Source organism: Pseudophryne corroboree, chromosome 2 (genome assembly GCF_028390025.1).
Source record: "Pseudophryne corroboree isolate aPseCor3 chromosome 2, aPseCor3.hap2, whole genome shotgun sequence".
NCBI lineage: Eukaryota > Metazoa > Chordata > Amphibia > Anura > Myobatrachidae > Pseudophryne > Pseudophryne corroboree.
Window position 1 is genome coordinate 421,411,870 of NC_086445.1, and position 12,931 is coordinate 421,424,800.

The window sequence follows — 12,931 nt, forward strand, 5'->3', positions numbered from 1 at the left end:
CCGACACAGAGGTAGCCACAGCCGTGAACTACCGCACTGTACACTGGTTGATAAAGAGATAGTAGTATACTCGTAACAATTAGGATGACACTATGACGGTATAAAGAATGAAAAAAAAACCACGGTTAGGTGGTAGGTATATAATAATAAATAATACAATTCTGGTCGGACGGACTGCCTGCCGTGTGCCGACACAGAGGTAGCCACAGCCGTGAACTACCGCACTGTACACTGGTTGATAAAGAGATAGTAGTATACTCGTAACAATTAGGATGACACTATGACGGTATAAAGAATGAAAAAAAAAACCACGGTTAGGTGGTAGGTATATAATAATAAATAATACAATTCTGGTCGGACGGACTGCCTGCCGTGTGCCGACACAGAGGTAGCCACAGCCGTGAACTACCGCACTGTACACTGGTTGATAAAGAGATAGTAGTATACTCGTAACAATTAGGATGACACTATGACGGTATAAAGAATGAAAAAAAAAACCACGGTTAGGTGGTAGGTATATAATAATAAATAATACAATTCTGGTCGGACGGACTGCCTGCCGTGTGCCGACACAGAGGTAGCCACAGCCGTGAACTACCGCACTGTACACTGGTTGATAAAGAGATAGTAGTATACTCGTAACAATTAGGATGACACTATGACGGTATAAAGAATGAAAAAAAAAACCACGGTTAGGTGGTAGGTATATAATAATAAATAATACAATTCTGGTCGGACGGACTGCCTGCCGTGTGCCGACACAGAGGTAGCCACAGCCGTGAACTACCGCACTGTACACTGGTTGATAAAGAGATAGTAGTATACTCGTAACAATTAGGATGACACTATGACGGTATAAAGAATGAAAAAAAAACCACGGTTAGGTGGTAGGTATATAATAATAAATAATACAATTCTGGTCGGACGGACTGCCTGCCGTGTGCCGACACAGAGGTAGCCACAGCCGTGAACTACCGCACTGTACACTGGTTGATAAAGAGATAGTAGTATACTCGTAACAATTAGGATGACACTATGACGGTATAAAGAATGAAAAAAAAACCACGGTTAGGTGGTAGGTATATAATAATAAATAATACAATTCTGGTCGGACGGACTGCCTGCCGTGTGCCGACACAGAGGTAGCCACAGCCGTGAACTACCGCACTGTACTGTGTCTGCTGCTAATATAGACTGGTTGATATTTAAAGAGATATTAGTAGTATACAACAATACTATACTGGTGGTCAGGCACTGGTCACCACTCCTGCAGCAAAAGTGTGCACTGTTAATTAATATAATTGTACTCCTGGCTCCTGCTAACAACCTGCAGTGCTCCCCAGTCTCCCCCACAATTAATTATAAGCTTTTAATTTATACATTGATGACTGTGCAGCACACTGGGCTGAGCTGAGTGCACACAGACTGAGTCACACTGTGTGACTGACTGTGCTGTGTATCGTTTTTTTTTTCAGGCAGAGAACGGATATAGCAGAGAGAAGTGAACGGATATATTATATTAAATAAAAGTTAACTAGCAACTGCACTGGTCACTGACTGTGGTAAACTAACTCTGTCTGCGACTCTGCACAATCTCTCTCTCTCTATCTAATCTATCTCTATTCTAATGGAGAGGACGCCAGACACGTCCTCTCCCTATCAATCTCAATGCACGAGTGAAAATGGCGGCGACGCGCGGCTCCTTATATAGAATCCGAGTCTCGCGATAGAATCCGAGCCTCGCGAGAATCCGACAGCGTCATGATGACGTTCGGGCGCGCTCGGGTTAACCGAGCAAGGCGGGAAGATCCGAGTCGCTCGGACCCGTGAAAAAAAACATGAAGTTCGGGCGGGTTCGGATTCCGAGGAACCGAACCCGCTCATCTCTACTACATACCAGCGGTATCCGCAAACCATCGGTACCTGCATACCATCATTTCCTATATCCTCGCTCCCTAGCTTAATTCAACTACCTGGCTGGTTCCATCCAGCATCCACTCCGTGTTATCTACCTGGCTTGTTCCATCCAGCATTCACTCCGTGTTTTCAACACCTGGCTGGTTCCATCCAGCATCCACAGCAGTCTTCTCAGCTACAGCGTTACCAGCTTCAAGTGCTACATCTGCTGGTGTGTTCCTTGGCTACTCTCACTATTACGGACGGGTCTGGTAAGGACATTCCATCACTGGGACATTAAGAACTGTACCTTATCCTATCAGTACCCTGTGGCTCTTGCCAAACTTATAGTGATCCAGGAACTGTTTCATTTTATCTACTGCATATCTTTATTTATTTACCACTGCTGTGAATACGGAGTTCTGTTAATAAACTTTTATTGAGTTTTAAATCCTGGTTGTCATGGTCACGCCTTCGGGCAATCTTCCTACACTATACTCACATGTCTAGGGGTCTGATTAAACCTCCCAAGTTTAGTTTTACCTCAGCCCCTACAACTGAGGCTTCCTCCTGGCAGCTCAGGCCCTCAGTTGTGACACCGCTCACATTACCGTGTTGACCAGGAGGTTAATATCACTTGTTGCGGGACATTATACTCTAATTTACTTTACTTTTAATTTATTTGCAGGATTAACTGCATTTAATCCTTACGTTACTTATATTTCTCATTTGTTTGGAAGATCTATGTCATTAATTACTTTTTTAATTGATCAGTAAAGATTTATTACATATATTGTGCAAGGTCCATATTTCTACACATTGGCCATTTTCCTATTGTATATATAGGAGACACCCACACAACGAATAGGGCTGAGCGCAGCATTTAATCACCCATTTTTTAATATATACACTGTGATTATTTTTCAGTTAATATCTGTAAAAAAAATGGCTTTTGTCTAGCCCAGTTCGTGGGGTATGCGGCTGTACACATTTTGGGAGAACCGCCTTAGGGAAGGGGTAATGGTGGGGGTTATATCACTTACAGCAGCTCCTTCCTGCTTCTCTATAGTGAGACAACAGGAACTAGGGATTGCCATCACCCATTGATGTTAGCAATCATCAATGGTTTGGTACTGAAGGCAGAGGTCCGATGTTTTTATTTTTCCCAATGGGGTGGGTGATTGAGCTTGTGTTGCATAGCCCTGTCCCCTTCCCTGATTGGCCTGCCACATTTCCAGGACCCTCAATAGCGATTCCCATCAATGGTTTACACCGTTAATGGTTTCCTGCTGTCAATGTAAAGCACCAATGATACCTTTGATAGTGAACCATTTAATGGCCCTCCCTACAATGGATTAAGAGGAGTGTATGGCTGCATACTGCATCCTGATTGGAGGAGTTTGGCATATGCTCCTTTGACCAAAACAGGGGAGCAGGGTTGCCCTAGCTTGTGCAGTCTACGGCCAGTCACCATTGAAGAGGGAACTTCTGCTGTCCCCAGAGCAAGGTGAGACATAAGGGAGACTACAGGGATGGCTGTGCTTAACCCCCCCCCCTCCACACACACACCCTTTCCTTCTTTTATGAGCGCGTCTTTATGTGTGACCGGGGGGGGGGGGGGTAGAGCGCCAACCGGGGACTCCAGTAATAAGTAAGTAAGCCAAGTAGCATTAGTAAAAAAAAATAATTACAGGGCTGCAAACCAGGCATGCTCCACTGGGGGTGCCATTCTAATGCAGGGGTGGGGTGGGGCAGGAGTGGCATGGGGAGGTAATCTGACTCCCACCTTGCCTGCAGGAAGCAGGTCCTTATTTCTCGGCAGGCACATCTTCCCAGTGATTTTTGGAAAGACGGTGCCTGCACACTAGAGAGCAAAGACTCTAGAACATTCACATCCTGAGAATGCGGATGTGAGGTAATAAAATCGACTCAATCCACAATGCGATTATTGATTACATTGCATGAATGTATCAATAACCGCATGCAAGGACAGATCTTGCAAAAAAGCCTTATTGGGGTATTTAGCATGAAAAATAGCCAGAGTAATGGCTGCGCATGTCACTGATATCGCCGCCTCTACCGCCGCTGCCAGCACCCCCCCTCCCTGTCATGATAACCCCCCTCCACGCCCTGTAAACCCTGATCCCCCTCCCACTGCTGATCATACTCACCAAACCCGGGATATGATGGTCGGAGCTTCTGGAAGGCTGCCAGTCATTGGGGCTTCCTGCTGCTGTGACCTCCAGTGCTGTAAAGTGAGCTGTCACTTAGCAGTATCACTTCACTGCATCGGAGGTCACAGGAGCAGCAGGGAGCCCCGACGACCAGCAGCCCGCGCCCTGTGGGAGGTGAGTGTTATTATTTTTTTTTTATTATACAGAGATCAGCTTATGTGCCCATTGGGGCAGAGAAAAGCTTTGCAAGAGTACAGGATCCGCAGTGAGCTGAAGCTGGCGTAATTATAACAGGGCTCACTAAAGAATCTTTTTTTTTTTTTTTTTTTATTGTAAATCCGGCCAGATCACATTTCCTATTATAAGCATGGGAAATTAGATCTTGGTTACTAAAAAAAAAAAATAATTAAAAGGTTTGGAGCAGCTTTTCACAAAAAAACTGCTACAAAAACTCTTTAATACATTCAAGTGATACTAAAATAATGTGAAAAGGGTGTGAAAACACCCTCTTTCACATTATTTTAGTAAAAAAAAGTTTAATAAACCTGCCCCCAAGTGACTAAAGTTACTGTAATAACATATAATTTGTTGAGGTGATGTATAGTTGCTTATTGTTATTAGCTTGAGCAGGATACATATGACTACAGGTAATGGTAAGGGAATATGAGAATTAATAATTTTACTAATGCATGAAAAAAGTAGAACTATTATGTTTGATGTTAGCTCAACTAATTTTGCTGTAAAGTACCAAGTATCAGTCATACATTCGGATGCCGTTTAATAAATCCTGAACTCGTTTGAGGTCTTTGGGGAGTATTCAATTAGTGCTGTTTTTTCGACCAATTGAAGAAATGGCACTTTTGCCCGTTTTTTGGTCGAATTTACATTCGACCTATTCAATGCCGTGACGTTTTTTTGACTGGTCGAAAAATCCAGCACTGGCGAAAACCACGTGTATCATCGAATTTGCCGCCGATACACATGTTTTGGCAAATTTGCAGGCGCAATTTGCGCCCACGCCGATTCGACAAATAAAAAGTGAAATGGCATGGGCGAAAATGGATTAAAAAATGGGCGAAAATGCCGAAGTAGTGCTGTTTTTTCAACCAATCTAAAAAATGGCACTTAATTGAATACCCCACTTTATCTTGCTGTGTGTCTCATTACTTATACCTTCTCTACTTGTCCACTTCTATGGTCCTTAAAAGATTCTCCCCATGTACAGTGTGTTTTAGGTACAATACAAATTTTGTTGACTTTCCTCCCCTAATGTTATATATATCTTACAAAAGCAAAACAGCAAAGAAAAAATATTGTACCTGAACCCAAATTAATTTTATGTATCCTGTCAATTTCAGGTCTACCTGTACTATTGTACTTTTACCGTACATTCTCTTTCGTTTTGTTTATGTATAAATATATAGCTACTTGTTACATGACTCAATGCTGGTCCACCTTGCAAATTGAGCTTGCTCAATATCAGCACAGGAAGTGCTGCATTTTATCAGTGAATTACCTAAGTCTCCTGTATCAGATTCAGCTGAGCTTTATAAAACTGTCATGTAATTGATAGCCCTTATTCTGACAGCATTATTTAATAAACTCTTAGGAGACATGGGGCATACTCTTACGATGTAATAAGGCAAGGATCATGTTGTTCTCTAAGCCTAATAAAAATCCAGAATTGGCTTCCAGACTCTAAGGAATATTTCTGACATTTTTTTTGATGTCCAAATGGCATTTACTGGAGGCAGGCAATGAGTAGTAAATGTCAGGAGAGATGTTGCTGCTATAAGTGTCTCAAGCAGAGCCAAACAATTAGATAACATCGTACGCAGTTTAGATGCTGATGGGAACTTTGACCGAATGTTTTGGCTACACCTAATCAGAATCCTGGAACTTAGATACAATACCTCAGTCCTGTGTTTTTTTTTTATTTAATAAACACGATTTATTGGAAAATGAACACAGTGGTGGCAGCTAATGGCTACACTTTTCTCTGACGTCCTAGTGGATGCTGGGAACTCCGTAAGGACCATGGGGAATAGCGGCTCCGCAGGAGTCTGGGTTGTGCCCAGTCTCCTGCAGAGCCGCTATTCCCCATGGTCCTTACGGAGTCCCCAGCATCCACTACGGACTACGAGAAATAGAATTATCGGTAAGTAAATTTTTATTTTCTCTGACGTCCTAGTGGATGCTGGGGACTCCGTAAGGACTATGGGGAATAGCGGCTCCGCAGGAGACTGGGCACAACCCAGACTCCTGCGGAGCCGCTATTCCCCATGGTCCTTACGGAGTTCCCAGCATCCACTACGGACTATGAGAAATAGAATTATCGGTAAGTAAATTCTTATTTTTTCTAATTTCAGAGGAGTTCACCTGTATTTCTTGATATGCACATTCAACTTTCTTATTTTTGAAGAATGTTGACGGTGAAGGGGGGGAAGGGGGTATTTGGAAGTTGAAAATGTCCAGATATACTTTATTTTGGTCGAACAGTTGGCTTTAGATAGAGTATAAATTCAGAATTTTGGCATTCAGGATGTCGACACTGTTTCAACATGGTCTGATTGTCACCATGGATTGGAGGTGACATTGAACATGTCTACATTGTGAATTGATAACAGACAATGTTGACACCTGATTTTTAGGTTTAGGGTTGGGGTTGGGCTGCAGTTTATTGTTAGGGATAGGCTGTATTCTGGCTATGTCCACAGTATGTCAAATATCTCCCAACTTGACCTTACCCCCCTGCCCAAAATCTATGCCTCTCATCCACACTTATTTCAATAGTAATGATTATATAAACACCCATGACCATTAAAATGCACACACACAACCCCCCCCCCCCCCCCCCCCCAAAAAAAAAAAAAAAAAAATGAAGGGGTCTATTTACTAAGCCTTGGATGAAGATAAAGTGGACGGAGATAAAGTAGTAGCCAATCAGCTCCTAACTGCCATGTCATAGGCTGAGTTTGAAAAATGACAGGCGCTGACTGGCTGGTACTTTATCTCTGTCCACGTCATCTCCATCCTAGGCTTAGTAAATAGACCCCTAAATACATTTCAAATGCATGCACATAACTGCCCATACTCGTACAATTTTCACTATAAGTTTCTTCCATTGCCTTTACCATTTAGCACATAAGAAGCAATGTGAAAGCTCAAAGTCATCACAAGATGGTGTTTGGGACTCAGGGGGTCATTCCGAGTTGTTCGCTCGTTGCCAATTTGCGCAACGGAGCGATTAAGGCAAAAATGCGCATGCGCTAAGTATTTTAGCACAAAACTTAGTAGATTTACTCACGTTCGAACGAAGAATTTTCATCGTTGAAGTGATCGGAGTGTGATTGACAGGAAGTGGGTGCTTCTGGGTGGAAACTGACCGTTTTCTGGAAATGTGCAGAAAAACGCAGGCATGCCAGGATAAAACGCAGGAGTGTCTGGAGAAACGGGGGAGTGGCTGGCCGAATGCAGGGCGTGTTTGTGACGTCAAACCAGGAACGAAACGGGCTGAGCTGATCGCAGTGTAGGAGTAAGTCTTGAGCTACTCAGAAACTGCTAAGAATTATTTATTTGCAATTCTGCTAATCTTTCGTTCGCAATTCTGCTAAGTGAAGATACACTCCCAGAGGGCGGCGGCCTAGCGTGTGCAATGCTGCTAAAAGCAGCTAGTGAGCGAACAACTCGGAAGGAGGGCCTCAGTTACCTTAGTACCTTTCCACATCCCCGCTGGCTGCCTGTGATGCCCCCAAAGTGTTTAGACTTGTATCTGTTATTGTGGCTGGCATTCTCCTCCCGTTGGTTGCACCCATTCTGAACCATGGTTACTGTTATCTTGAACTGGACCACATGACCCACTCTGACAACCAGCTTCCAGCCTAGAGCACTAGAGCCTAGAGCACCCTTTTTAAACCAGGAACTGCTACTAGCACATTGCAAGTACATCTCTCAGGTGATCAGTACCCTGGTCCCTGATTTAGTACCTACTCCATATTTGCTTCACAGCATTCCACCTCACTATGTTTCAGGAAAGCTGCTTCAGTATTTGCTTCATAGCATTCTTCCTCAGTGTATTCCAGGAAACCTGCTTTAGTTTTGCTTAATAGCATTCCGCACCAGTGTATGTCAGCACATATACTTCAGTATTGCTTCAGAGTATAGTGTAATACAGCAAACCTGCTCAAGTATTGTTACACAGCATTCCACTCCAGTGTAGTCCAGCAAACCTGCTCCAGTACTGCTTAATAGCTTATATAACTGCAGCCTGCTCCATTAGGGCTCCAGCACCAAGTTGCAGTGTTTTCTGCAGTCTGTTTCCATTTTGCTTCTAGCACCAAGTTCTAGTGTATTCTTGCAGCCTGCTTCAGTCAAGCTCTAGTACTCAGTTCCAGTGTTTCTTACAGCCTGCTTCACTTGTGCTTCGGTACCCAGTTCCAGTGTACTGAGTCTGCTCCGAGATATCCTACATACTGGTATAGCCACAGGCTATCCTGCTAGTCTGCATCTGTTCTCTATATCTGTCCTTTCTGCAGCATCAGTCTTCTGCTAGTAATGACCTGCATGAGTAATAGCATTATTAGGCCATCTAGCATATACAGTCAGCCCAAGGGTCCCTGATCTGAATCAACAAACCACTAGTGCCATGACATAAATGGACTAATGTGAAAAAACAGTCCACATTATAAATATGTATTTATTGATACAAAACTTCATGGAATTCAATTATATTTATTTATACATTGCTTACTTCCTTCTGCACTATGCATTTGTAAAAGGAAAAATAGATAATTTGGTATGTGTCCATTTGTCTAGAACATTTCCCATAAAGTAGCCCAACTCACGTAGCAAGACTATCTGTTTTATGTTCTATACCCTTTCCTGTAACTCATACAACTCCTTAGGAACTGGCATGAGGTTATCCCAGAAATGTTCTAGGTTGACACCAAATGGTCTATATTCACAAGATCAACATGGTCAAAAGGCTGACAGGTTCCAAAGTTCGACACGGAAATGGTCGACACATGAAAAAGTCGACATGAGTTTTTCATATTGATTTCAAAATTTATCTTGCAGCACGTGGAACCCAAATTAGAGTTCCGGGTCCCCTCGTATAGCCCGTAAAAACACAAATGTTGAACATACGCTGTGTCGACCACTGTCATGTTGACCATTTGGTGTCAACCTAGTCACTGTCAACCTGCTGTGTCATACGGATACCCTGGAATGACAGGTGAGCTATGATATATGAGGAGGCCATCTCTGTACTGTCGGTAAGCACAGTAGATAAGGCACCAGATTTGAGTTAGACTACTTTATAAGTACTCTCCTGGACAACTGGGACTATAGCAGAATACCATTATTATACAGTACCTGCGTACTGCAAAACACACTATACAATATAACTAAAATTGGTGTCCTGTTCTCTTTAATAAACAATGTTAATGTTTACATGTCTTATGGATCATACTCAAGCTTGTTTTATAGAAGTAGTAAATACACAACAGCCAACCAGTTACTAACTTTAATCAGTAGATAGCAAAAAAATTGTTTGCTAAAATACTCAAATTTTAATACTCAGTTTCAGTGTAGACGGTAACAGGGCAGTTTAAAGTATATATTCATCTTTATTCAGTGATACGTGAGAGGTGTTCTCTGACATGTAGTGAGCACAGAACTAAAGCAAATATTCAGAATTATTTGTAAGTAAAATATACTATACAAACAATCTAAGAAAATGGGGTATATTTATATATTTTTGTGGTCTGCCCCCAAAAATAAAGATTCCTTATTGCCGCAAGTCATAGCAATAAGGAATCTTTATTCACCTAAATATGTCAATTCTGAGTCGCCGGGGCAGGGGCTTCAATCATTGAGAAGTGATATACCACCCTCTCCCTAAGAATTCTGTAAAACACATTTCTCCAATCTTTTTCTTTAGAACAACAGAGAATTTAGACATGAGAAAAAAAAATCTGCATTTTAAATGCATAATTTTTATTCTTCAATATTAATATGTCATCTTATGTTTTGTTCCAAAGTCACCAAAGTCAGCGTTTATTAGTGCTGCGAAAAAGGCAAGGTTGAAGTCTAATCCAGTAAAAGTTCGGTTTTCAGAGGAAGTTATAATCAACGGGCAGGTCTTGGTAAGTGTGTACATGTTTTATATCCATGGCTTCAAAGGGGTTGGATACAGGATCTCGACAATCAGGATGCCGATGGTTAAAATACTGACAGCGGTATCCCGACAGTCAGAATCCTAACACATTTTGGTAAGTTATGTAACCTTACCCTCTCCCTAACCCTCCCCTCCCACAGCCTAACCCTAACCTGCCCTCCCCCTGCAGCCTAACCCTAACCTTCCCTCACTATGCAGCCTAACCCTAATCTCCCCTCCCACAGCCTATCCCTAACCTCCCCTCCCTCTGCAGCCTAACCCTAACCTCCCCCTCCCACAACCTTACCCTAACCTCCCCCTCCCACAGCCTAACCCTAACCTCCCCTCCCCCTGCAGCCTAACCCTAACCTTCCCTCCCCCTGCAGCCTAACCCTAACCTCCCCCTCCCACAACCTTACCCTAATCTCCCCCTCCCACAGCCTAACCCTAACCTTCCCTCCCTCTGCAGCCTAACCCTAACCTCCCCCTCCCGCCACCTAACGTTAACCCTAATACTTACAGACGGAATGTGTCAGGATTCAGAATTTTGCTGTCGGTATTGTGACTGTCGGCATTCTGACTGTTGGGATGCTGACTACATCTCTTTCAAAGAGATCTACTAAAATACCTACTATACTGACACAGAGCTAACAAATTATTAAGATACAATAAAATATTAGTAATACTAATTACCCCTATTCCATATTGTTAAATCCAGTAATGTGAATGTGTTTGTATTTCTACTCTGTCTTATTGAATGTAAATCCTGCAGGTATTATATAATACATATGTGTCCTCATACATCTAGCCTTAATACCCCATGTGACGCGAGACACCTGGCACAGGTGAGCTGCCAGGTCCAGGACAACTCTACTAGTACTTTGTATTCTTATTGAGACTTTTTACCCGAAAATGCATCTTAGTCACTCACAATGAGATGTTATGCACCAGGAGACTGTGCTGATTAATTTTATATGCAACACTTGTATATCTGTGCTCAACTGAATCTGTAAATGTAACAGAACGGAACGTGGCGTGGAAAAATTATGCAACTGCTGCATTGTAGCACTTTGTATACAGATTCAGATACATACACACACAGATATAAAAGAGTCTTATATCAAATTAATCAGCACAGTCTCCTAGTGCATCCTAGTCACATTGCATTGCTACTAAGATGGATTTCCAGCGTAAAAGATGCCTGGTGCTAGCAGAGTCACATGGGAACTGGCCTGCCAAGAGGGCTATTTGGCGTGACTGCAGCTATAATGTATGAGGACACATCTGTAATAGTAGTGATAGTACACACTGTGTATTTTTGAAGTGATGCTATGGCAACAATAAATTTTACTTTGTGTCTTGTTTCCCAAATATTCAACACCTGGAATAATTTATTATTGCACCAGAATGAATATTTAGTTTGTAATTTGTTATATACATAGATGGAAATTAAATGCTTGCTGTATGAGGTTGTTATATAGGTAGATGTTTCACGGACATCCATTTTATGCCGTTGCAATATTCCAGAATTAAAAAACAGTAACAGAAAAAACTGTATTATTTGCAATTTTTTATTAATTATTTTTTTAGATTCTTTTTGTGGGTTTGTTTATTGACTTGAATGCACTCAGTAGACTTATGGAGATATTTTATTTCATTACACTTAAGTATTCCATTAGAAATTCTGTCTTGTCCGATCTTAGCTTTTGTAGCAAAAATATAATTGCATTTTTTCTTTTTAAAAGAAACTGAAAAAGCTGCTGAATCCATTGTTTTGACGCAATACATTGCAGTGCTCTTGTATTTGTTTCTTTATTAAAAAATCCTAAATGCAAGTGATAAATAACTGATTCAATCACAATAGTATTGGCAAAAGGTCTGCAGCATTTATAGAACTAATCATATTAAAAAATAAAACAGCATGCTGAGACAAAAAAATATTAGCATGCAATTTTTATGTGGTACGTGCAATTGCATTGCCAATAAGTAAACTACATAACGTTCCTAAATCAGCTTGTACAAAATTTTTTTAGAATTAATTAAAACTGAACATATACTGTAGTTCATCTCATTTGTTGATGAAAAAATTAATGTTTTATTAGAAAAATAACTTTAAGACACAGAGACTCAACTTATCTGAGTCACATCCACATGGAATCTGATATTAATTAATGATCCACCAGTTTTAAAGCAATTCACAGTGTTGATTTAAAGAGACAAACAACAAACGAAAATCTTCATACAACTATCATGTAAAACAAGATAAATAAGATAAACACCCCCAGACTCTTTACATCACACAATACATTTTCACCCCTGTAATCATTTTGTTGACAAAGACAATTCAATGACTAACACTATTATGCTACTTGTATCTCATATATATATATATATATATATATATATATATATATATATATAAGCATGCTGCACTGATGCACAGTGATGTCGGCAGGCTTTAGCACTGTCTGTATTCATGTCTATTTTGCCTTGAAAAAGATTCCGGTGAGAATCGAAACATTGCCTATATATTACCCAGCATGCAATAAAGTATAAGAATTGAATAATCTGGAAAGTTCCTTTTTCCTATACCCGAGCAGAATACAGTATTGACATATAAGTGAGATTCCCTGGCTGGGTTGTCTCTAAAGGAGCACCCCAGTAATTAGAATTCTTGATGTGATATTTAATCATAACCTCTATA

General features: G+C 41.2%; 1 protein-coding gene across 2 annotated transcripts in view; it reads left to right on the forward strand.

The window, feature by feature from the left end:
• Positions 1–12,931, forward strand: part of FRMPD4 (FERM and PDZ domain containing 4) — a 722,630-nt gene that overhangs the window by 675,975 nt on the left and 33,724 nt on the right. For both annotated transcript variants that reach the window (XM_063953505.1, XM_063953504.1), the window contains exon 7: positions 10,112–10,216. In XM_063953505.1, coding sequence (XP_063809575.1) covers positions 10,112–10,216 — 105 coding nt within the window. The remainder of the gene's footprint in view (positions 1–10,111; positions 10,217–12,931) is intronic.